The following is a 25,949-nucleotide window of genomic DNA, read 5'->3' on the forward strand; positions in this document are numbered from 1 at the left end:
TCCCTCCCGCCTGGCTCAGCAGATTTATTGGGGCACAGGGTGTCTGCTGAGCTGTGGATTAACCACAGGGTGAAGAATAGCCACCATTTGCTATGGGACCGAAGAAGGGCTTCAATCTGACGTAAGCTGTTCAGCCCCCTCCCTCCAGATCAGCTTTGTGGGGGAAAAGACAAGAAAAAAGTAAATTAGGCAATTTCAGTTCTGCACACTGGCTAAGTTTTGTCCTCTTCTTACTTGACCCTATTTAGTAAGACAAATTCGAACAAAACTGGGAAGGCCTTTTCCAAGGATTTCGCCATGGCCCTTAAGCAGTCCCCTTTGCACTTGGATAGCTGTTTCGTTCTGGAAGATATTAGCAACACCTGTGTAGGGGTGGGCCTTGGTGAGCCAAAGAACCTCCGGATGGATATGGAAGGATGGAGATGAGGGAGCAAGGCTTTCCTCCCATGTGTTCTGCAGTCCACTCTTAGGCTCAGACCAGGACCCTGGGGCCCTGGCCATCTACCCTCCACCTCTGTGAGGTGACCTGCATGATACCCAAACACCTAACCAAAATAAACAAAAAATTGCTCGACAATATTAAATGCTTCTAACTTCCAGAAGTGCCTGGGAGAAAGGCCAGGTGTGTCAGCACGTGCCTGTAATCCCAGCCACTCACATGGTAGAGTTCAGGGGGTGCGCCTGCTTCTCTCTAAGGGACCATGGGCCTGTGCCCACCATGCGGGGAATGCATGCTCTGAAAGGACCACAGCCCGGCGCAGGGGTACACACAACTGTGATCCTAGCTCTGTGAGAGGCTGAGATTGGGAGGATCGTGGTTTGAGAATAGCCGGGTCAGAAAAGCCCATGGAATTCTCTCTTAACAGAAGATGCCGGATGCGGTGGTGCATATTTGTCATCCCAGAAGCCCGAAGTAGGCAGATGCACGTTTCTGTGCGTGCCTGGCATGAGCTCAGAAGAGGCTGGAGAAACGGCTGCAGTGGGAGAGTGTTGACCCAGCCAGCACGAGGCCCTGAGTTCAAGCCCCATTACCACCAAAACCAAGACAGTCTTCCTGTTATTATGCCGTCAAGCTCTTTGTCTACCTGCACTTGAAGTGGGCATTAGAACTCACCAGTCTCTGGGGTTGGGGCTGTGGCTCAGTGGGTAGAGCGCTAGCCAGTAAGCAAAGGCAGCAGGTGTTGAGTTCAAATTCTGTTCTTGGACCTAAAACAGACTGACAAAAAGAATTTACCCGTCTCTGAGGCTTTGCGACTTGAGACTACTGGGGCTTGAACCCAGGACCTGGGTACTGTGTCTGCGCTTTTTTGTTCAAGGCTAGCACTCTGCCACTTGAACTCTGTAGCTCCACTTTAGGCATTTTGCTGGTTAATTGGAGATAAGAGTTTCCTGGACTTTCCTGCCCAGGTTGGGTTTGAAAGTTAATTCTCAGATCTGTTTCCTGAATTGCTGGGATTGCAGGTATGAGTTGCTGGGCCCAGCTGCCTTATTTTTTGTTAATGGTGTTACAGAGGGTTGATTGAAGGCAAACAATGCAGTATATCTCTTGTTGTCTGTGGTTGTTTTCCTCTCTGTATTGGGAGGTTGTGTTCAGAATTTCTGAGGAACAACACTGACTTGTTCTTTGGAGCCAACGAATAGTTGGGAGTTGGATCGGGAGGGAAGCAAGGACTGACCAGGCATTCTTTGGAGTTGTCACGAAGTTGCTGATAGTCACCGTGGTCAAATTCAATGGTGACATTTTCCAGCACTTTGTGAGACTCTGTGTGTGTATGTGTGGGAGGGGGTGAGCGGCATCTGTGTGGGCCTCCACTGGAATTTGGAGATCTGTTCCGGAGCCAAGCCCCTGCCCGGAGTCAGATGCCTGGCATTGTGGCACAGCCAGGGACCCTGTGCTATCTGCACTGCACACTGGAGCCCAGGCACGGCACTCTGAGAATTCCCCGCGGTCTGGGGCTCTGAGGCCTTGCATTACCAGGCAGCCCTTGATGACCAAACTAGGCCTCAGCCCTTTCTTGCACTGGGTGTGTAGAGATAGGGTCTCACTTCCTGCCGCTGGCCCACTCATCTCTGAACTCCATCTCCCCCTCTCTCCATTCCTGATCTGCGGCTCCAGAGTCTGTCATGGAGGATGGTATTAATTCCGCTGTACCCTGAGCGTCCTCAGATCCTTCTCCCATATAGGCCGCTGCCTACAGATCACTCTGGGTCCAATGTGGGGTGCTGGTGGCCTGACAGTGTTGAGATTTCCCTTTTTGTCTGTTTCAGAGTGCCCTTTTAGTGGTGCCAGGTCCCCTGCGCGTCTGTGAGCGTTGTGCTGCTGTTATTCAAATCCATGTTCTGGGAGCATCTGTGGGAGTTCTGGTGTGAGGTCCCCTGTGAATCCATGGGCTTTGAGCACTGTACCACTATTATTCAGATCTGATTCCTTTGGTTCTGGGTGGAGCCGCGTTAGGAACACTTGTGTTTGTGAATGGCTCTGAGCTTTCCTCCTTGGTCATGACTGCCTGGTGTGGAAAGCATGTGAGCACTGAACCCTGGGCACCCGGACCCTGGGGCTACATGTGAACATGTTACCTTCCTACATGGTCCGCCTGCCTTCCCCACTCCCCACTGTGCTGGTGTGTGAACTTGGCCTGGCTAGGCAGGTTCTCTACTGCTTGAGCCATGTCTCCTAGCCCTTGTTTGTGCTCTTGCTGCTTTTCAGGTAGGGGCTTTAATGGTGCCTAAGGCCAGCCTTGGACCAGGATCCTGCTTATATCTGTGTAAGCCACTGAGCCTAGTTCTGCACTCCTTCCTTCCTTCCTTCCTTCCTTCCTTCCTTCCTTCCTTCCTTCCTAGTCATGGGCTTGATCTCAGGGCCTAGGTGCTGTCCCTGAGCTCTTTGCACTCAAGGCTAATTAGTGCTTGGCCACTTTGAGCCATAGCACCACTTCTGGTTTTTGAGTGGTTAATTGGAGGGAAGAAGGTGTGAGAAGGGGAGGGGTATGCATGAGGGGGAGAGGTGTGGGCAGGGGAGGGGTGTGACTCCACCCTGAGGACATTTTGCTTCTGGATGTGTCTTGTTTGTTGAAGGTAACTCTTCACCTGACTTTTTTTTTTTTTTTTGCCCCTGTCATGGGGATTAGACTCAGGGTCTGAGCACTGTCCCTGGCTTCTTTTTGCTCAAGGCTAGCACTCTGCCACTTGAGCCACAGCGCCACTTCTGGCCATTTTCTATATATGTGGTGCTGAGGAATTGATCCCAGGGCTACATGTATATGAGGCGAGCACTCTTGCCACTAGGCCATATTCCCAGCCATTCACCTGACTTTTAAGCGAAATACTTCAGAAGTATGACTTGGGGTTTGAGGAATTGAGTAACTACAAACTTCACCGTTATGTGTGGGGGAACCTGGCTGGCTGCAGGAGGTACCTGCCCTGAGGAGCCTGGAGCCTGTGTCTTCCCCCGCTCTCATCCTGCGTGTCACCATCTGTCTGGGGGTGTTTCCTTGGCCATCTTGTTTTGCGCCTTCTTGTCACAATCATTATTAGGCATAATTAATAAGGAACTTACGGAGTTTGAATATTCCAAATTTGTGGCTTTTTTATGCAGATGTAGTTCAATATTTAATATGTTCTGTTTTCTTTTTGAACATGTTATGTTTTTGTTTTTGCAGTCGTAACACTGTCCTCAGGCACACACAGTTCGGTGGGTTTGAGTGCACTGGCCACGGCGTGCTGCCACCACAGATCCCAGCCCTTTTGCTTCACTCTCCCCCAGACGCCTGGTTCCCACCACAGTGTGGGTGCTGCTGACGTACCAGACCACCGTTTTCCAGCTTTGGGAAGGTGCCAAGGCCATGGGCAGCGCTGCGGAAACGGTAGCTGGAGCTGTGAGTTTGGAATTTCCCCTGGCCAGGAGGCAGGTGGCAGGTTTCCATTGTGGTGCTAGCAGGGGTATTGTGCCACAGCTGTCCTTAGCCCCTTGTCTTGAGGGCCGTGGCGTGGCGTGGCGTGGCGTGCCGTGTCTCGTCTCTGAGCTGTCATGTGGTCTTTCTAAGCTGTTCTTGCCCTGCGTGCACTTATTGGGACAAAACCTCACGGCAAGGTCAGGAGTGTTTGGGGAGTCGCTAAATGACGAGGCTGGAAGGACAGATGTCACGCGACTGGGCATGAGGCCTCCCTGCCCCCACCCCCTGGCTGGTGACTTCACTCTGTTGTGAGTCTTGATTTTCTTTGGGCTCTGATGCAGGGAGTTGGTGGGGGCGGAGCACTGTGAGGAACCCAGGCACATAGGGGTAGTAGGAAGGAGGAGGGAGAGGTGCTGGGGAGGCTCCTGTGTATTCTGAACTCCTGGACCTGCCCTACCCTGAGGACGTAAACGGGCAGAGGCCCTGGGTGGCTGTCTTTTTAAAGTGCTGTGGCTGGTCATACCCCGAAATGGATCCTGAGCCCAGGCTTGGGACAGGCGCTCGCCTCCCACCTACACGCCTTGGTCTGTCACCTTGCAGTGGGCTCCTGCTCTGTAACGTACACCCCGGCCTGCAGGCCCCAGGCACGCTGCCTTCCTGGAAGGTGTGGCTGGGCTGTGGTGAAGCAGATGCAGTGCTGGGCACTGCCTTAATCCTGGCTCTGCACCTGCTGGTGACCCAGCCCCGCCACTGCCTCTGTCACTCCCTGGGTTCTGGGTGAGCCAAACTTTTGTCAAGGAGATAGATAACCCTGACAGAGCGATGGAAGGGCGGGGGGGGGGGGGAGAGGTATATTTTGGCTTATTGTTTCAGAGGTTTCAGTCCATAGTCTTTGTCTCTCCTCCATCCTGGGTCTTGGGGAAGGTAGACTATCATGGTGGGAGGAGCTGGGGGCAGGGAGTGGGATCACTGTGTTGTGATGCTGGACAGAGAGACAGATGGACAGATTGGAGATGGGTGGTTGGACAGATGGACGGATGGAGACGGATGGATGGACAGGAAGGGGCAAGGACAAGATACTCTTGAAAGGCTTCCCCCAGTGGCTTAAACCTTTGAGCCAGACTTCACTCCTAGGAGTTTTCAGAACCTAAGCAAAGCGCCTGTGGCTCACACCCGTAATCTTACCTACACAGGAGGCTGAGGTCTGAGGATCCCAAGAAGAAGAAAAGTCTATTGAGACTCCAATTTCCAACTAGCCATCCAAAAGCCAGGCTGGAGGTGTACCTCAAGTGGCAGACCTTTGAATGAATGAGCTAAGGAGCAGTATGAGGCTCTGAGTTCAAGTCCAGTGTTGGCACTTGTGTGTGTATGTGGGGGGGGTATGCATACATACATCCCATGCACAGTTTCTAGAACCTTCCAGAATAGAGCCATCACCTGGGGAGCAAGCCATCAACACATGAGCCATGAGGCAGATGCCTTTCATGCCCTCACTGTACAGGGTCCACTGGTATAAGAGAGTTGACCGGACAGATGATCTCCAATAATAATATTGCAGGAGTGTGCATTGAGTGTGTCCACCGCTCTGGGTAATGCCAGATGTCTTAATGATACAAAATGCTTCTGATCCGTGAACATTGGGTATCTTTCCATTTATCTGCATGCTCAGTTTCCCCAAATGTTCTGTGCATCCTTGGAGGAAAGGAGAGGGGACTTACGAATGCACACATGTGCACACATGCACATGTGCACACACTTATCTGTACTGGCTCAACTTTATATCTCCAAGGACATTACGTCAAGATCTATATGTTTCTAAATTTGATGTGTCAAAGATTTAAAGGGGTGTGGCCATTGAAAAGGATTGTTTTGTTCCCCAAATGTCTGAAAGCCCTGTCCCTCCCTGTCCCTTCCACTGCTTGGTGGTCAGTATTAACTGTGAGTCTCACTCTGGACGCCCTACATCCAGGCGGCGTCCCTACCTCACTGTCCTGACCCAGGGTCCCAGTGGACTGGGAAGGGCCTTTTCCTGAGCTGTCTGACCTCTGTGTTCTAGAAGGGAAATAATGTTGCCTCCATTTCTCACTGTCCACCACAGTCTGGCCAGGTTCTCCTGGCCTTGGCCTGTGACGTGCTGGGTTCTGGATGAGCTCTGTTGCTCCTGGCTCTGTCCTTAGCACCTGTTGCCATCTTCTTGGTCAGTCTTAATGTCCCAGCCACCTCCGTAGCCATCCAGATCCCTCTGCCTGCAGCCGCCCTCACTGCTCGCCTGTTTCACTTTTGATTGACTGAGGTGATAGTGCATTCTATCCTGCGAGTTGGGGGACTTGACCAGAAAAGACACGAAGACTTCCTTGTGGTATAGAACATTCCAGATCTTAATTCAGATAGTGGTTACACAACAGGCATTACTGCTGTCCGTTTGTTTACTCATAGTCTGTGCCTGCTGCAGGTCATGTGTTCTGGTCATGATCTGTGCTCCAGGTCGAGTGTCCAAGTCACATTCTGGGCTACAGGTTGTGTGTCTCAGTCACCACTGGTGCTGCAAGTTGTGTGTTCCAGTCATGTTCTGTGCTGCAGGTCGCATGTCCCAGTCACGTTCTGTGCTGCAGGTTGTGTGTCTCAGTCATGTTCTGTATTGCAGGTCCTGTGTTCGAGTCACGATCTGTGCTGCAGGTCGCATGTCCCAGTCATCACCCGTGCTGCAAGTTGCATGTCCCAGTTACCACCTGTGCTGCAGGTCGCGTGTCCCAGTCACCACCCATGCTGCAGATCGCATGTTCCAGTCACCATCTGTGCTGCAGGTCGTGTGTTCCAGTCACAAGCATGTCGGTCGATTTGTGACTACCATAGCCAAGTTGATTAAGTGGGGAAGGGCTCATTCCAACTCCACGGCTGAGATTCTCATCCATCGTGACCAGAGGAGACCTGCTGTGTCATGGTGGCCAGGAGGCAGGGAGAAATGAGAGAGGAGAGAGAACAAGTTGGGGGGGGGAGAGAAAGAAGAGAAGAGAAAGGAGAGAGGGGGGAGGGGAGAGGAGAGGATACCTGCTCTCCACACCCTCTCCTCTCCCATTTGCTCCACCCCAGCCCCCTGCCACCTGCATGGAGGATGGGTCTCCTCCAGCTTCTCTCCAGCCACCCCCCCCAACTGCTCTGCTGGTGTGGAGAGTGTGTCTCTCCCTCTAGCCTCTTCCCAGCCCCCACCCCCATGGAGGATTCATCTCCCCCACTAGCCTCTCTCCAGCCCCACCCCCACTTGCATGGAGGGTGTGTCTCCCCCTTTACCCCTCTAGCCTCTCTCTAGCTCCCCTCACCCACATGGAGGGTGATCTCCCTCCTTGAGCCTCTCTCTGGAAATCTTTCACAGCTCACCTAGAGGTTGGTTTGCAAATCCCCCATCCAGCTTTTCAACCCAGTCAAGTTGACAGTCAGGATGAACCAGCACAGGAAACAAGTGGTTTAGTGTTTTGCGAACACGAATAATGGGGAGGATACAAGGAAATATATCTATTAACTCATTTTATTAGCAGGAATAAAGCAGTTGTGATGCTGGTGAGAGGGCTCTGAGGTGGCCCTATATTAAGTTACAAGCCAGAGGATGGAGGGAAGAATTCGTTAAGAGAAACCCATCTTGACTCGAAGCTTCAGGGCGAAGCAACCAAGGAAAGATGAAGCTGCTTGTGTTCTTCCTCTGGGAGAAAAGGAATCGGCATCAGGGCTGCAGGGCATCAAGGTGTCCTGAGCAGACACAAGAAGTGGCAAAGTCTGTGAGCTGACCTCCTGGCCTGGGACTTGCTGCTTGGTGCTGTCCTGTCCCTGCTGTCCATAGTCAACGTAGCTCCGCTCAAATTCCTTGTCTCTCCACTCTGGAATGTCACGTCCTCTTGTCAGGTCTGTGGGAGCATTTTTAGCTGCCCACCAGCCTGTTGGGGGCCAGGGGTCTCATTTCCGGAGAACTCCTGTCTGGACAGCAGTGCACACAGGCAAAGCCGGGGCAGCTGTTTCTCCTGGTCCCAGGGACCTGCCATGACTCCCTGCATACCCAGTCTCTTACACACACACACAGGCACGTGGTCACACATCAGATCCTGTGTGCAGCGTTTCTAAGAAGGGGAGTGGAGAGGAGGGACTTCAGGATCCTGACACACGGAGAGCCCTGCTCAGGCTTGCACAGAATCTTTGTGGCAGGTTGGCCAGACCTTCAGCCTCCTGGTGCTCTGCCTCATCCACGCTGAAACCCTGGCTGCTCCCTGGCCTTGGGCTCGGGCTTGGGCTTGGCCTGCCTTCCCCACTGTGTCTCCTGGATCACCCATTTCTCCATTTCAGAAGCTACTTTAGAAATGGACTATGCTTAGGCACTCCTATCTAAAGTCATTACTGACTCTGGGGTGGGACTCACCACTGCCATTTTGGTGATGATTTCTGCTTAGTCTTTGTTTTGTTGTTGTTCTTTCGTCCATTTGGAGGTGGGAATGTGTCCTGCATAGGTGTGATAGTGAGAGCCCCATTTCTGTAGGAGACGTGTCCTGCAGGGGTGTGCTAGTGAGAACCTCCTTTCTGCAGAAACTGCCTGGGATGCCAGCCTGCAGGGGTCGCCTTTGTGGGTGTGGAAACCCCAGGCCAGGGTCAGATGGCTTCTGGCCTCTCCGCTTGGCTTCTTGGGGTGGATGCTGGGTGGGAATGGTAGGAATGTGTGCTGTGGTGGTCCACTCACCACCAACCAGGAATCAGAGAGCACGGGGCGGGGGGTGGGAAGGTGGGGAGACCACAGTCTGTGTGGCAGCCCGGGATCCCAGCCTGAGGGGCCTCCTCCTAAAGGCACCCCCCCCAGTACCACCTGGGGGCCGAACTGAGCACGTGGCCTTGGGGACATTTCTCTGAGTCCTAGCATTTGGGCACGGAATCCCCGTGAAGTAGGATGGATGAGCACTGGGGCTCCATTCTACCTACACTACCACAATTAAAAACGAAGCTCAGAGAAAACCTCATCCATCCTCAAAGCTAACAGCCGCACCTCAAGCTAACACCACAGTCCAGGATAGAGTGCATGTCAGCCGTTCTCACCACCGTTCATTGGTTGTGGAGGGGCTCAGTCTCCTGGGAGCCCCCCACCCCCATGCTGTGTCACAGCTGAAGCTGTGGTTGTGGAGGGGCTCAGTCTCCTGGGAGCCGCCCCCCCCCCCACCCCATGCTGGTGTTACAGCTGCTTGGGGAGGGCAGTGAGTGAGTATCAGTGACTGACAATGGCTTTGAGAGGCTTCCAGGTAACAGTGCAAGTAGGTACAGAGTCTGATCTCCGAGACTGACTCTCCTAATGAAGGAAATAGGATTATATGTGGAGAACAGACTCTCTAGTTAACATGGTGGCCTGGGAGCTCTGAGCCTTACTCTTGGGCCCTGGAAGGCAGAGCCTGTGAATCCCAGGCCTTGTCCCCTCTGGGCCGCCCTGGCTTCCCTGGAGCCTGGGCTTTGGGGTCCTGGTGTGGGATTCATTGGGAGGAGAAAGCCAGCTGGGGCTGGTGAAACGTCAGAAATGCCATTCTGCTACATCCTGTCACAGTACAGTCTTCAGGACGGCAGTGTAACTCTAGTGTCAGTGTAGTCTTCAGGATGATGGTGTGACTCCAGTGTGTCTCAATGCAGTCTTTCAGGACCAACAGTGTAACTCCAGTGTGTCCCAATGCAGTCTTCAGGACCAACAGTGTAACTCCAGTGTGTCACAGTGCAGTCTTCAGGATGACTGTAACTCCAGTGTGTCACAGTGTACTCTTCAGCATGATGGCATAACTCCAGTGTCACAGTGCAGTCTTCAGGATGACAGTGTAACTCCAGTATGTCACAGTGCAGTCTTCAGGACGATGGTGTAACTCCATTTGTCACAGTGCAGTTTTCAGGGTGACAGTGTAACAATAGTGTGTCACAGTACAATCTTGAGGAATGATGATGTAACTCCAGTGTGTCACAGTATAATCTTCAGGATGCTGATGTAACTCCAGTGTGTCACAGTGCAATCTTCAGGATGGTGGTGTGACTTGAGTTTGTCACAGTGCTGTCTTCAGGACAATGGTGTAACTCCAGTGTGTCACAGTGCAATATTCAGGATGGTGGTGTAACTCCAGTGTGTCACAGTGCAATCTTCAGGATGGTAGTGTAACTCCAGTGTGTCACAGTGCAGTCTTCAGGATGACAGTGTAACTCCAGTGTGTCACAGTGCAGTCTTCAGGGCGATGGTGGAACTCAAGTGTGTCACTGCAGTCTTCAGGATGATGATGTAGCTCCAGTGTCAGAGTGAAGTCTTCAGGATGATGATGTAACTCCAGTGTGTCATAGTGTAATCTTCAGAGCGATGGTGTAACTCCAGTGCTTGAAGATGGACACAGCTGAATCTGTTAACGTGGCCTTGGTGAACATGGCCGTATTCGCCAGGAAGAGCCACCGCTTCCATGCATGTGATTAACATATAAAGAAATCCTGCTCTGTGATGGCTTCCTCTGGCTGGCAGGCCAGTCTTATTTATAACATGCAATTTCTTCTTTTTGTCTGAGTCCTTCATTCTTTGCGAGTGATATTGTCAGCCCAGTGTGTGTGGGGCCCGAGTGTGAATTGCTGGTGTGGGTGTGGGTGAGACTACCTTGAGCCACACTGGGATTGGGGTGGACTCATCATCAGAAAAGCCGGGGACCTGCTCACCAGTGCAAAGCTGAGGATTGCTTGGTGTTTGCTTAATGCCATCTGTCCTTGGGAGCAGTTCCTGGACTTACTGTATTATCTGGCACTCAGGAATTGCTGTCCATCTTTCTCCATGACTCATGGTGGGTCAGATTCCCCTCTAAAGAAACCAGTAAGAAGTATTTAAGTTAATTCATTAGCTTTTTTTTTTTTTTTCCAATACTGGGATTTGAACTTGGGCTTGCTAGGGGCTCTATGCTTGCACTATCCCTCTGAGCCATGCTTCCAGCCCTGTGTTGATAGGGTAAGTTCTCGCCCTCGCACATTTGACTGAGTCTGCTACCTCAGTCTTCCTCCATCGCTGTGTGCAGTGTGCCCCACCAGGCCCTGCCTAACCCCATGGAGACAGAGTCCTGTGGACTTTGCTGCCCAGCCTGGCTCGGAACTGCAGTCCCCTCAACTTCAGCCTGTTGTGCAGCTGGGATCGGCAGGTGCACCCCAGTCTGTGCCCAGCTACAGTCTGAGAAGGCGTCACTCCACCGTCCGTGCCCTGGCTGGCCTTGAACTGTGATTCTCTTGTCCCCCAACCCACAGGCAGCCAGGACCACAGGCACAGACCACAGTGGGCGGCTTAAGAAGTCACTGAATTTGATGAAAAGCTACTTCCTTGCGAGACTTGACCCCAGCATTTGGTATTTGCCCTCTGCATTTGTCTTTCTAAGAATCTGACAAGAAGGGGTGTTTCTCTCTGCAGGATCTAAGCATAGCTCTGGTCCTCTGGGACAGCAGCGAGCATCAAAGGCAGCCGGTGTTGAATTATCTGGAGACTGGAAACACTTCAGCTTGTGTTTCCCACCTTCCTTGAGGTGCACGGGTATGCATCTGGGCGTAGGAAAATATTGAACAGGTTGGTGGCTAGGGAGGAGCCCCTGCTGCTTCCTGCCCTGTTGACCTGCCATTGCTTTAAGCGGGAACCCTCCTTGTTCCGCCCTGGACTGGCCTTGCTCTTGACATTTGCTAGCTTTCCTGCTTCAGCTGGCGGGATTCAAGTCCTGTTCCCTTATTCGGTGATCCGTTTGTTTTGTTTTTTCTTTATAGTGCTGGGTTTGAACCCAGAACCTTGTGTGTGCCAGCCTGGCACTCAACCACTGTGCTTGTTGTCAGCTTTTTTTTTTTTTTTTTTTTTTTTTTTTTTTTTTTTTTTTGGCCAGTCCTGGGCCAGACTCAGGGCCTGAGCACTGTCCCTGGCTTCTTCCCGCTCAAGGCTAGCACTCTGCCACTTGAGCCACAGCGCCGCTTCTGGCCGTTTTCTGTATATGTGGTGCTGGGGAATCGAACCTAGGGCCTCGTGTATCCGAGGCAGGCACTCTTGCCACTAGGCTATATCCCCAGCCCCTGTTGTCAGCTTTTTGTCACCGTTTCACAAATGCCCGAGCTAAATGACTTAGAAGAGAGATGGTGTTGGAGATTTTATGGCATGATCACTTCTGTGGGCCTGCAGGGGTGAGGACATCATGGTGTGGGGGGAGAGGAGTGGGAAGGAGAGGAGGGGAGAAGGGGGATGGAAGAGGAAAGGAGAATAGAAGAAAGGAGGGGAGAGTTTGGTGTCCTTCACCCGCTGGCCTTTGTAAGTGGACAGGGTTGTGCAAGAATCTGTCACATCCTCGTGTCCAGGCCTGGAGTGCACACTGGAAGCAGGTCGCTGGCTGCTCTGGTGATTCTTGTTCTAATTGTACTGGGGAACTACCATCCGGTTTGTCATCACAGCTCACAAGAGCCACTTGGTCCAAATGTTCATCACACTTGTTTTCTGTGAGGCTTTTGTTGTTGTTTGCTCATATTACAGGACAGGGTCTGCCTCACTCTGTGGGCCAGGCTGACCTTGAACTCACAATCCTTTGGTGTCTGCCTCCTGACATGCTGGGATTACAGGTGTGCCCCGCCACACCCACTGCTTTCTGTTTGTTGACTTGTGGGTGGACATAGCTGGTGTTGTTGTGGTTTATGCTGGTTTTGAATATCCTGTGGCACAGCATGCAGCACTGATGGTGAGATCTGGTTCTGCCGTGGGAATTGCAGTCCACGGAAGGACCCAGGTGCAGAAATAGAAGACGGAAAACAGCTGACAGGCGTCAGGATAGAGCCAAGTCTTAAAGGGGTACAGTGAGTGCAATCCAGGAGGACTTGGTGGAAGCGGACATCCTTCCTCAGACTTTATAAAGCCTTCTTGTGGAGGAGCCAGGGCAGGAGCATCTGTGTTAATTCTAGGTCCGAGTGGTTGATGGGTTTGGGGGTGACTTGGTGGGATGGAAGAGTGCGTTCCCCTTCACGTGGTTCTCTGGGAGTTTGCGCATGTGACTCCATGGGAGACCTGGTTTACGGAGAGGCCATGAGAGGTGAGGAGAGGAAAGGGACTGGGCGGCTGGGTGTCTCCTGGGCTCAGGTCTGCTGGTCATGGTGGCAGGTGTGTGTAAGGTCAGCCCCCAGAAGGCGGGTGCGGGAGGAGGCATGGGCTGCGGCCTGCCAAGGACAGTACTATTCTTGTCTCGCTGACTCATGCTTGTCCAGCCGTCAGGACACTTGCAGAAGAAGAGACACAGGATTGCTGTTCGCATGTGAGCCCAATCCAGCATCTGGGGTGGGCTGTGACCTCCCTGTGCACCCCAGGGTCACCAGGCACCCGGCTTCTCCCTGTCCAGGCTCAGCCTGTGGCTTTGCCTTTTATGGAGCCGCTTTGCAGGGATGTTCATTTCTGAGGCCTCTCCAGGGAGGGGAGGGGGTGAGAAGGGAAGAGGGAGGGAGGGGGAAAGGGAGGAGGTGAGGAGGGAGGGAGAGGGAAGGAGGGAGGGAAGAAGATGTTCAGTGTGTCAGGTCCACCCGTGTGATTTAGTATATCTGTGTTCACTGTTCTCTTCTCCTGAGCTTCCTCTGGACCTTGTCCATCTCGGGCCTAAGTGGAGAGCGGTGATGGGGTCCTGTCACTCGAATGGCCATGGGGGTGGGGACAACTCAGGGATGGAACACAGGTTAGGAGGTGATGGTTTCTCCTCCTTGTTCTGCCCCCAGCCCTCTCTGAGCCAGGTCCCCTGTCAGGTTTGCCCTGATGACGTTGGCTTGTGCCCAGCCTGTGCTGGTGTTCTGGGTGCCCAGGCTCTGCTGAGTGCTTGTGCCGGGCTGTGTTGGGCTCTTCTAATGTCCTTTCCCTGACAGGTCTTTGCACACAGAGCACACATCTGCTATCTTTCCTCTTCCCATGTAAATGCATATGGCTTTTGTGAGACCTGGAGAAGAAACCTGGTACCCTCCCTGGCTCACACCTGTCCTCTTCAACCCTGCCTCTCTAACCCCTGCCCTGGGTGCCAGTCCTTCTGCTGGAATGTTCCAGCTCTGGTGTGCAGGTAGGTCTGGTCCTGCCTCCTCCAGTCAATCATCCTTGCTTTCTGCCAAGCAGAGGACACCACACCTTCACCAGGACTCCCTGGGGCCTGGGTGTTGGCTGCTGGACAGACATCCCTCCCCAAGTCACCTCTGTGGACTCCACTGTGTACATCAGGAATGAAGTCACACGTGACGGTACATGGACACGTGTTGTGCCTATGTCGTACCTCCATCTCCTCAGCGATGCTGTCTCAGCACAAGCAGCCTTGTGCTCCTCCTTCCTGCTCTGCATTGCAAGTAACCGAGCCCAGGTGTGCAGAACCAGACCCCCAGCTACCCTGCCACTGGCCGTCAGATGCTCACATCTGTCCCTCATGTCAGGGACTGTCCCCAATCCACATGCGAAATCTAGAGGCCAACAAGGCAGGTGCAGACCCCTGGCCTCCCCTATGACCCCCCAGTTCTGTGTCATGATGGATTTGGGCCTGCATCATTCCAGATTCTGCATCTGTAGCAAGCAACTTTCAGACATCTGGCTTTTCCCACCACCAGAAGATGCCCTCATTGTCCCTGCTGAGCCCAAGGCTCCGTACCCCAGAAGATAGCCAAAGACCTGGAAGTGCTGTCTCCTTGGCTGCCACATAACCCCTTTCTCTACCCCTCTCGGGGCACAGGGGTGAGTTGTGGGCCTGGTGGGTGGATGAATGGTGAAGGACACTGTCTATGGGTCTTGAATTCCTTCACCACCACATAAAGAATTGTGAGGCAGAAGTGGGAACTGAGGCCATGTGTATTTGAAATTAAAAGATGCCAGCGGAGATTGAGGTATAAGTGGCAGGTTGGGAGCCGCCTTAACTGAATGTGGGGGGTGGGGGGAGAGGAGGAGTGAGAAATGGGGCCTGGCAATGGGTAGCCCGCTGTAGGCTCTTGGGGTCCCTCTTTGATGTCTCTTTGGAGCAAGTCTCGGCCATTTGGCATCTGGTCAGGTCCCTGGTCCCCTCACCCTAAGGGAAGGGAAGGCCTCATCCCGTGTAGCTCTATTCCATTTGTCAGGGGCTTAGCTTTCCTTGGGACCGTTATCTGGACTTCCCGGGCTTTTAAGGAGGAGGAGAAGGGGTGTTACCGCACTGGTCGCTGGCTCTTCCTGAGCGCTGGACCTTCCCATTGTTTTTCTCTCTCAAATGGATGGATGGGCAAATGGGTAGATGTGATAAATGGTGAATGGACCAATAGGTGTATGTACATATGTGTGTATGAGTGGATGGACAATGTAAGTATGTATGTGTGTGTACATGGGTGGATAAATGTGGATGGGTGGCTCTGAGGCCCTGGCACAGGGATTTCTGGCCAGCCCATGCCATGTCAGGGAGAGCACATGGGAGGCCAGCCTGTGCCACATCAGGGAGGGAAGGGATACCCAGGAAGGCCAGCCTGTGCCACATTATAGAGGAGAAAGCCAGGGAACCCAGCCTGTGCCACGTCAGGGAGGGGACACTCAGGGAGGCCAGCCTGTGCCATGTCAAGGAGGGAGGAGATACCCAGGGAGGCCAGCCTGTGCCACGTTAGGGAGGGGACATTGAGGAGGCCAGCCTGTGCCACGTCAGGGAGGGAGGGGACATTGAGGAGGCCAGCTTGTGCCCCATCAGGGAGGGAGGGGACATTGAGGAGGCCAGCCTATGCCACGTTAGGAAGGGAGGGGACACCCAGGGAGGCCAGCCTGTGCCACGTCAGGCAGGAACCCAGCACCTGACAGAAGACTTGTGCCTAGTGACAGACTTCATGTTATGTCTGGAACAGGAAGCTGAGCAGTGGGCAGAGCAAGCCCAGAACCTGTGCCACTGCTGCCAGGGAGACACTGCAGATCTGCAGCCCTGAGCGGCCAGCTGGGCCCTCACTGGTCCCCATGGGATGGGAATAGTGTGGTGGTCCCAGAACCCCTGCACAGGTCACTTCACGCCTCCCACCCTGCCCTAGGTCATTAGCAGAGTAGTGTGGAGCCAGGGCTCTGCGCTGTACTTCTCAGTAAATGCTGACAGTTCCTGAGTTCCCACTTCAGTTATTATTGTTGGGACCCAAACAACAATAATTTTTATTTTATATTTATAATTATATCATAATTGTAATCATTACAGTAATTAATAAAGGGGGGGTATGAGCTCTCAGCCCAGGAGCTCCGCCAGCCTCTGAAGGGCCACACCACATAGTGTGGCCAGCTCCTGTGGACACATCTGGAGGGAGCCAGGGCTGAAGGTGGCTGCCTGGCAGGACACCCCATCCTCCAGGTCATCAGCCCCCCAGAGGTCCCAAGTCCTGTCCAGCCACAGCAGTAAACTCAGGAAGTTTTTCACTATGTTTTTCCACTCTTTGCCCTCATGCCATGTTTTCGCAGGATGCAGAATCATGCCGTGTCTTGACTACTGTTGTCTTCTGTGTCTCCCATGAGTGACAGGTTCTGGCCACCATACAAACCCGTGGCTTCTGGCTGAGCTGGCCCTGTGTGTTCACCCCAGAGAGAGACAGGGCTGTGTATTGGTCCATTGAGTATTTGCCCACTGTTTGGTGTTCTTATGTGGGAGCTCAGGCTCTGGCAGATGAATGGCCTGGGAGGGTGGGTGGAGAATGTGTTCTTGCCTGATGGTGGCTTGTGCCTGGTGCGTGGCTGCCCAGCACTGTGAGGAAGCCCACCTTTCCTGCACGTTCGCGAGCAGAATTGGGAGCAAGGTGTTTGAGACACAATGACAGAGTCCACGTTGAGTGTTTACAGAATACTGACTGGAGCTCCATGGGCTCCCTGTGTGTTGCTGGGGCAGTCCACTGGGGCTGGACTGTGGACTGACAGGCGGTGGAGTGTGCAGCCTAGCTCAGATCCTTGATCAGGGTGATTTGGAGACTCAAGGGCTTGGTGAGTTTGCTCATGCTCTGTTTATTCAGGATTATTTCAGATCTGCTGGATTTCTCAGTTCTCCAAAGAAGTTGTATCTTACCACTTGTCCATCTGCTGGACAGCTCTTAAGCTTGTGCCTCCACTGCTATGTCTGGGAATCTAGATAGCTTTGCTTCTTGTTTTTTTGTGTGTATGTGTGCTATCATGGTGTTCTGAGATTGGATTTCCTTGTTTCCCACCTATGTGGGTGGCATGGACACATGGTGCTTTGTAACAGGGGCCTCTGGCGGCCCCCAATTACAGAGGCCCTGCAGTCATGTCCTCCATCTGCCCGTGGGTCCACACACACTTGGTCACAGCTTTACACTGTAGTCCCAGGAATGTGAGTGTGGAGTCTGAGATCCTTGATCTTTGGTTTGTCTCTCCATAAGACACAGGAGCTTTGTCGAAGGCTTTTGTTTAAAGCTGTCAGCTGACTACAGCGGAGCAGGGCAGAGCCTTCTTCTCAATGCACTCTGTATCACTGGGCTTTGTGGAGTAACAAACTTTGTCCTGCACTTGCTCAGCTCTTCATTCTTCTCACCATAGTGGCCATAATGATGACTATGATTGAAACAACTCTGGGTTCTCTCTTCCAAGGGTAGATGTTGCCTTTGCTTCTAATGTTTCTCCCTCTCTTCCTCCTTCCCTCTCTCCCCAGTCCCCGGTGTCTTTCCAAGAACTCACTGTGTGGCCCACAGTGGCATGGAACTTGCCAACCTCCTCTAAGCTCTGGTTCTCTCAAATGGTCCCCTGCACATCACCAGCACCTCAGCACGACCAGCTCTGCACTCAGCTTTGGGGCTCCTCCATTCCTTGGTCGCCTTTCCTCAGTCCCCCTTCTCTTCCCAGACTCACATGTTAGGATGTCCAGTGCTTGGGGCTTGGACTTCCTTTGTCTTTCTTCTATGCCTACATATCTCCATGGGGAGCTTGTCTTTAAACTCCACTTAGACACCATGAATCAGTTCTTAGTCACCAAGCTAATCTCTTTCCTGAGCTCTCACGGATGCCTGACAGCTCCATTCGTTTGAATGTCTTTGAGAGAGCTCTGATTTAACCCATACCTTCCCAGCTCTCAGTACTGTATCACATCTTGTCACACTCCAAGTCTTCTCTTCTGGTCTTCTCCAGCCTCATAAATGGCACCCAAGTCCTGTTTCTTTGTTGCTCAGACTTAAAGCGTGAGTTACTCTTGATGTCTTTCTTTTCTGGGGTAAATGAAGGTTTGACTCACCTGGCTGGGTTCTGAGTGTCGCTGCTTGAGTGTTGTCATCCCCATCCCCTTCGGACTGTGGGGCCTCCCAGAGCACGTTGCCATGGAGATGACAGAAGCAGAGGCTGACAAGCAGGGTGGGCTCCCAGGATCAGCTCTTGGCATCCACTAGGATCTGGTTGCTCAAAGAAAATCTCATGTTAAGTTTAAAGCCAAGGGCATGGTGCCTGGCCCTGTGGTCAGAGCCAGCTTTGTGGTAGAAGATTCTCACACAAGTGCAGAGAACAGAGAATACTCAGTGATCAGCCAGGCACTGAGGCTCGAGGCTCTAACCCTGGCTACTTAGGAGGTGCAATCAGGGGATTGTGGGCCAGAGTGGGTGTGAAAGTTAGCACAACTCCATCTCACCATGGCTGGGCTTGGTGTGGTGGTAGTGGTGGTGAATGTGGGGGGGTGGTCCAGTTAAGGGGGAAAGAAAGCATGGTGACTGGACCCAGTGGTTCCCTACTGCACAGGAATTCACAAGCAGGAGAAAAACAGTCCAGTCCAGCCTGGACATAAAGAGAGACCCTACCTTGAAAATAACCAACACAAGGAGTCCAGAAGCACAGCTGGAGTGAGTGGTAGATCCCCTGCCTAGCAAGCCCGAGCCATGGGGAAGAGGGAGTGAGAGGGAAAGGGAGAAGATCCTAAGTGTATGGTTTATCCAGGCTGGGTTACAATGTTCTTACCAAAGGCATGGGACAGAGCTCTTCTGAGGATCAAGTTAAATAATCTTTGTAGAAAGATTCCAGGAAGTATGAAGTTCATCATACACATGAGATATGCTGTTTTGAGTAAAGCTGTGGTGGGAAATTTATGGCTGGTTTGTTTGGAAGCACACAACCATGACTCATTTTCCAAGAGCAGTGATGGCTGTACAGCTCACTCCTGGGCAGAATGAGCTCCTGAGTTCTGGCTCTAGAGCACCTACGTGCACAGATCCAGACATCCTGTTCTATCCTCCAGGACGGATCCAGCCTGGATGGCCGTGTGTTATGAAGTGAGTGTGTAGTCTGGGACAGGATCTAGTCTGGATGGCTACGAAGTGAGTTCGTTTTCTGAAGTGTTGAGGTGATGTTGGAGTGGTGGAGAGGTGGTTCAGGTAGATAGAGCCGTGTGGATGGAGCCTATGATGAGGTCCTACCTTGGCAGGGAGCAGGTGGCTCACTCAGAAGAGGAGAAATCAACAGCCTATTTGTGAAGGCTCAGAAGGAGTTAAGGAAAATTCGCAGGGAGTGACAGAAAGGTGAATGCCCTTCGGGGGGTTAGTGATAGACAAGCCAACAGGAAGAGGCCGAGCAGGGCATGGGTTACGGAATGCAAGGATGGCTGGACACTGTGGGGGCAGGGCAGGGCCTGTGTCACGGAATGCAAGGATGGCTGGACACTGAGGGAGTCAAGGCAGAGCCTGTGTCACAGAATGCAAGGATGGCTGGACACTGGGCAGAGGAGGAGCTACTGATGCCCACCAAACCCCCAAGATTGCAGTCCTACTAAACTACAGCACAGGAGGAAGCATGGTGGGGAGCAAACACCCCAACTGCAACCTCTTCCCACCTACTGATATCCTATTGGTGGAACTGAACCCTAGACTAGAGAGCCAGAGAACTTTCAACAGTCCCTGGAATACTCTCCTCAAGAATGCTGGGTGTGAGTTCCAGCCCACCTACCCCACCTGCCTGCCCTCTACTGCCCTCCTACTTCCTGCTCAGTGCAATCATGTGGCTGAGCTTCTCCAGATAAGATAAATCAGCAGGAGGAGGAGGAAGAGGGTGAGGAAGAAGAGAATGTCCAGGGCTCCTAGGTGTGACACACTTTGCTCCCTCTGTGCCTCTTCATCCCACTCCTTCACTCATTTCTGTGTTTCCTACCTCCAAGTCCCTGCATTTTGGGCAAAGAGGATAGTGTGTTTCCTTTCAGATCAGAGCTGTATTTGTGTGCATGAGCCAGGTGATACGCTCTGGTGACAGCTCACGCTGGCGGGGCCGGGCATCATGGGGCCTGGCATCCACAGGCTGGCTTTGTCCTCTCCAGCAGTTTCTGGGGCTGGCTAAGTCACCACACTAAGGTGCCAGTGGAAGTTTCTACTGGTCTGCGGTGCGCCTTCCTGGCAGATGAAATCTGGGGGAATGAGAGCCATAAAGCATGAAATAGATAATTCGTAGTTGTCACATCGCACTGTGCACAGTGCTGTGTCGTGTTGCTAAGTGGGCGATGTTTAAGGAGGAAATGATGCTGACGAGAGAGACAAACACCTCGTTAGCACCCCACCCCGTGCATCCCATCCTGGGTAAGATTAGCAGGCACCCTAGTTGTAATTTCTGGACAATCTGACAAACATTTCCGTTTCTGGCCCTTGTTCCTGGGTCAGGAAGGCCACCCTTGGGGGCACCTTGGGCCCACTAGCTCAGAGGCAGCTGAGCTCCATGGTGGAGATGACAAGTTGAGACCCTGCCTTAAGAAAGGGGGAATGGTGTCTGTGACTCATGCCTGTTAGCTACTTAGGAGGTTGAAAATGGGAGGATTGCGATTTGAGGCCAGCCTGGGCAAAAAACGTTCCCGAGACCTTCTTCTCAATGTATAGCCAGCTGCAGCAGCACCCATCTGTCATCTGAGCAACCAGGGGAGAAAAACCTGTACATTGTGGCTCGGGCCAGGCACCATGCAGGTAGGAAAGGAAACCCTGTCTTAAAAAATAATCAGTGAAAAGCAAGGCTGGAGACAGAGCTCAGCAGCGTAGCACCTACCCACTAAGTACAAGGCCCTGAGTCAAAGAAATGCCAGCAGCATGGAGATGTGTGGGTTTGGTTTACCCGCAGCCCTCTGTAGCCTTTATGCCAGTCCTTTCCCACCATGGCTATCACATTGCAGGCGTCCTCTGCAGCCACAGATCTATCTCGATGTTGGATTTGTCTAGTGGAGAGCATGCTTAGAGGGTCCAGCAGGAGAGCGCAAAGCCTCGTGTTCCCTTGAGGGAAGACAGCTCTCTGCTTCTGGGAACGCAGCTCCTTGTGAACCACGGTTGGGTGGCCTTCCTCTTGGAGTGAGTGTGCAGCTTCAGGATGGATGGGCATGGAGCGGTGAGGGAGGAACGGGAAGAGGTACACGCCTGTGCAGCCATGCTGGAGGGGTCAGCCCTGGTGATGTGTGCAGCAGGTGCAGGACTAGGCTGGCTGTCCGCACCACACTGAGATGTGGCTTGCTGAGCTGCCCTCCTGCCCTCAACATGGCAGAGAGCACATTTCTGTTTGCACACACTTGGGGCAGAGGGTCAAGGCCATGCCGTGGTGCAGTGGGGAGCATGTTTGGGGGCCTTTGCCTGGGGGCCTGTTTGGGGGCGAGGCTGGGCTCTCTGAGCTCCACTCATAGGAGATCTGCAGAGCTGTTTGCATCTTAGTCTGTCTTCAGCTCAACTGTAACGGGGTGAATTCATAGATATATGAGATGGTGTGTAGGAGTGAGTTTGCAATGTGTGCGGGTGTGTGTGTGTGTGTGTGTGTGTGTGTGTGTGTGTGTGTGCGCGCGCGCACTGAGCAGCTTGAGTGTTTGGAATGACCCAAAAGAATGGAAGCCACCACAACAAAAGTCCTCTTAATAAGTGGTCAAACTCCTGGCAAGTCTGGGACTTGCAAATTCCCATCAAGCCCGACCATCTGCTAGAGCAATGTGCTAAAAGCCATCCCGGTCCCGGTCCCATCCCATCCCCATCCCGCGGGCTCCCGCCCTCTCTAACACAGTGTCTCCCTGCTGGGCTTTTGATATCCCCTCTGTGATTTGCTCTCAAACATTTCACATTTCCTTTTGCCATTCAGATGAAATTTAACTAAAACTGTTAGGCACTGAGCTGTCAGGCTGTTGCATGCCTGAAGCTCACGATAAAAATCAGTCTGTGTTCCCTGAGCCTTGCTCTTCTGATTCTGTGGCATGCCGGGTGCCTCCCCCCACCTTCTGGTTTTGTAGTGTGGCCCCCTTTGTGTGGTCATTTGGAGAGAGAGGAAGACAGGCAGGAGCAATCCAGCTTTACCTTGCCCCCTCTGCCTTTGTTGTCACCAGTTGGTTTCTTCTCTATAGGCCTCTGTGCTGCCTCCTCTTCCATTCCCAGGAGGAAAGAGAGGATCCACACTGCACACTGGATGTGAACCCTGAGCTCACACTCCCCTTTGCCTTTCCCTCCCACCAGTGTGTGTCCAGGGCACCCAGGCAGGATGGATAAGTCAAGGCCATATTGTGTTTTCCGTGTCAGATGATGGCAGATTTGAAATTGGAACTGTATCTGAGATGTGGTGGTGATTGTCCAGGGCTGTATCTGAGAGAATGTGGGAGGTGGTGGTTGTTCAGGGCTGTATCTGAGATGCCGGGAGCCGGGGGGGGGGGGGGGCGTGTTGTCCAGGGCTGTATCAGAGATGCAGTGGTTGTTGTTGAGTAATTCCTTCTTTTTCCTCCTTCTCTAGGCTTGTCCAAATCCCTTGGGCTCATTGAAGGTTATGGGGGCCGAGGAAAAGGCGGTCTTCCTGCTACCCTGTCCCCGGCTGAAGAAGAAAAGGCCAAAGGACCCCATGAGAAGTATGGCTACAACTCCTTCCTCAGTGAGAAGATATCACTGGACCGCTCCATTCCGGATTACCGGCCCACCAAGTGAGTACTGGATCTGCCACTCAGCGCTGGCTTGGTGGAATAGATGAGGTAGACCCCTGTTCTGACATGGCCCACGTTATTCGTGACTAGCAGAGGGAGCTTATCTCTCATAACTCAGTCAACCACGACTCTTCTTGCTATGAAATATTAGCTAAAACATTTCAACTGGATGTGGTGGAGCATGCCTGTAATCCCAGCTACTCAGGAGGATTGTGAGCTGGCATCCAGCCTGGAATGTGAGACTCTTATCTACAAAATGAAGAAAAAACAACCCAGAAAGACTTAGGGTGGGGTGAGTGGGGTGGCTCACACAGTCGTGTGTGTTCCTAGCAAGTGTGAAGCCATGAGTTCAATTCCTGGTGCTGCCAGAAGCTCAGTATATTGTCGCTGAGTCTGTTTTCTGTGTAGAGGATGAGTCTATGGTGTGTTGCTTTCATCTTTTTTCCTGACATTGTATTACAAGCATGTTTCAATGTGATTAATTATGAACATTATTCCCATAGGAAATTTAGGATATTTACACTTTTTATTATTCTGCATCACATTCTGAATGAGTGTTTCTCAGCCACATCTTTGTGTGTATTGATTTGATATTTTCTTAGTCCACACGTAGGAAGGTAAATCTCTGTTATTAACAGTATAGACATACTCTCGGAAGTCCTTCATCTATACTGTATGTGTTACTTTGCTGAAAAAAGTATAGCAGTTTCTATTTCCACTGGGCTTTCCCTGGCCCTTTCCAGTCACGGGGAGCAGCATTTTCAGAAGGATGCCTTTGGAAGTTGGTAGGCATTGTTACAGTGTCAAGCTGCACTTTTCGCAATGAGCATGCATCAGTCGTACAAGGCGACTTCCTCATGATGTTGTGTGTGTGCACGTGGGCACAGTGCACGCACCCCTCAGCCCCCTCACTCCGCCCCCCCCTTCTTCTCCCCTCCGCAATCGCGGGCTCCTTTGTTCTAGTTCCCACATGGAGACAAGGGACCTGGGCTCTATTCATCCCCTTCGCCTCTCTACTGGTCCCCACCCCCATAATCTGTCCCCCAACAGAGCTCCGACTACATACTTTTTTAGTTAGAAATTTTCACCATTTAAAAGATTTGGCTGCATCTCTGCTGGCTCATGGGAAGTCTTTTGTTCTAAGCTCTGAGAGTAAGGAGTTCTTTCCTCCTTGTGACACAGGGAGAGGAGTTAGAACAGAGCCTGGGTGCTGTCGGGGGAGAGCCTAGGGCCTGGAGCAGACCCTGTGCCTGGGGTCGCCTGCCAGTCCCTACCATCACTTACTTGAGTTTTCCTTCTCTCCTTTCTCATTTAGTGCCTTTGCTTGGAGTAGACGATTGCTTTTTTTCCAAATTTATTTTGTGCAAGTCAGCTTGGTGTTCTGGATACTGAGAAAAATAAATTCATAATAAATGAAATGATCTTAAGTGGACTTGAACCGCCGCAGCTCTAGAGGTGCCTGTGAAACCGCTCCTCCTCCTAATGAGGTGGCGTTCACTTAGAAGCGCTGGGAAACACACCTCCCCATGGCAGGCCGGCCATGTGCCCTCCCCACGGCAGGCTGGCCATGTGCCCTCCCCACGGCAAGCCAGTTGTGTGCCCTCTCCGTGGTAGGCTGCCTGTGTTCTCGTGTGCTGGCATCTGGCTGTTATCCTTGCCCAGTGCTCTCTGATTAGCTGGTCTTATTTGGAGTCTGGCGATAAACATGATCCTGCTTTTCACTCTCTCCCCATGCTTCACTTGAGACGGGACGGCTAAGTTGCACCACTGGGCATCTCTGCCAAGTGCCTTGCTCTGCATGGAGTGGAGAGAACCAAGGACAAGACCTGGACCTGACCTCCCACTTCCCATCCAGGCCCTGACCTCCCCACCTCCCATCCAGGCCCTGACCTCTCCACTTCCCATCCAGGTCCCAACCTCACTACTTCCTGTCCAGGGAGGGGGACAGATCCACGTGTCGGCAAGTGGTAGTCCCTGTGGTGTGGCTAAGCCAGAGGAGCAGGCAGGATTTGCAAGGAGGGCCCAAGAGCTTCTTGTTGGGAGTGGAGCTGGAGGATATATGTAGGTTAGGAGGAGAGGATTGGACCTCGCAGGGGCACCAGGTGTGGGTGTGAGGGCTTTGGTGTGAAGTCACGAGTGTGAGGGCTTGGGTTGGGAGGGTTTGGGTGCGAAGGTTTAGGTGTAAAGGCATGGGTGCAAGGGCTTCGGTCCAAAGGCATATGTTATGAGGGCTTGGGTGCAAAGGCTTGGGTGCGAAGGTGTGGGTGTGAGGGCTTGGGTGCAAAGGCTTGAGTGCAAGGGTTTGGGTACAAAGGTGTGGGTGTGGTGTAGGTGTGGGTGCAAGGACTTGGGTGTGAAAGCATGGGTGTGAAGGTTTAGGTGTGAAGGCATGGGTGTGAGGGCCTGGTTTGGAAGGCTTGGGTGGGAGGGCTTCAGTGTGAAGGCTTGGGTGTGAGGATGAGAGGGCCTGGATATGGCTGCTCACCCTACTGTGTGAGGAGGGAGGGAGTCTTGCACTTGTATCTGAAGGATGGTAGTGAGAGAATGGAGAGGACGGGGTGCATGGTGCTGCTGATGGAGGATGGAGAAACGGGAACTGACAGCACAGTGGGGAAGTGGGGGCTGGACCTCCTCCGTGAGCCCTCAGGGGTGGGAAGTGGAGGAGTGCCCCAGTCCAGCCCCGGAGACCTGCAGTGGACCTGCCCGGCGAACCTTGCACCTGGAGGTATGGAATCGAAGTGGTAGGACTGGGTCTATCCCTGTACCCACTGCCTGTATTTGGACTTGGTGATAGCCGGACATGGCTCTACCCTGCTCAGCAGAATTTGGGGAGTTCAGTCTCTGGGTCACAGAAGCCAGGGCAGAGGACAGGGAGACTGTGTGCATGCGGAGGAAAGCTGCTCAAGGAAAAGGCCTTGGGTCTGGCGGGGGAAGCTGTCGGCACCCTGGGCACCCTAGCACATCTCCATCACCAAGGGCCCCAACAGCAACAGCAGGACGGCTGAGGGAGGAACAGCATAGATTCTAAACTCCGTGGGCTCGACAGACTCACGGAATGCCATGTTTTGTTTATGAAACAAGAGCAAATAGCAGTGTTATGCTAATAGAGTAGAAGTTAAAAGATCTGACAGTAATAAATAATTCTATATAGGCTTGGAAGATAGCACCAAGGAAATGTCCCGAAAACCTA

At 52.6% G+C, this 25,949-nt stretch overlaps 1 protein-coding gene across 1 annotated transcript in view; it reads left to right on the forward strand.

Moving 5' to 3' along the window:
* The window catches only part of Galnt17 (polypeptide N-acetylgalactosaminyltransferase 17), a 160,770-nt gene that overhangs the window by 35,313 nt on the left and 99,508 nt on the right, over window positions 1-25,949 (forward strand). The window contains exon 2 of the mRNA XM_048329343.1: window positions 22,576-22,759. Coding sequence (XP_048185300.1) covers window positions 22,576-22,759 — 184 coding nt within the window. The remainder of the gene's footprint in view (window positions 1-22,575; window positions 22,760-25,949) is intronic.

Source organism: Perognathus longimembris, chromosome 1 (assembly GCF_023159225.1).
Source record: "Perognathus longimembris pacificus isolate PPM17 chromosome 1, ASM2315922v1, whole genome shotgun sequence".
In the NCBI taxonomy this organism is placed as follows: domain Eukaryota; kingdom Metazoa; phylum Chordata; class Mammalia; order Rodentia; family Heteromyidae; genus Perognathus; species Perognathus longimembris.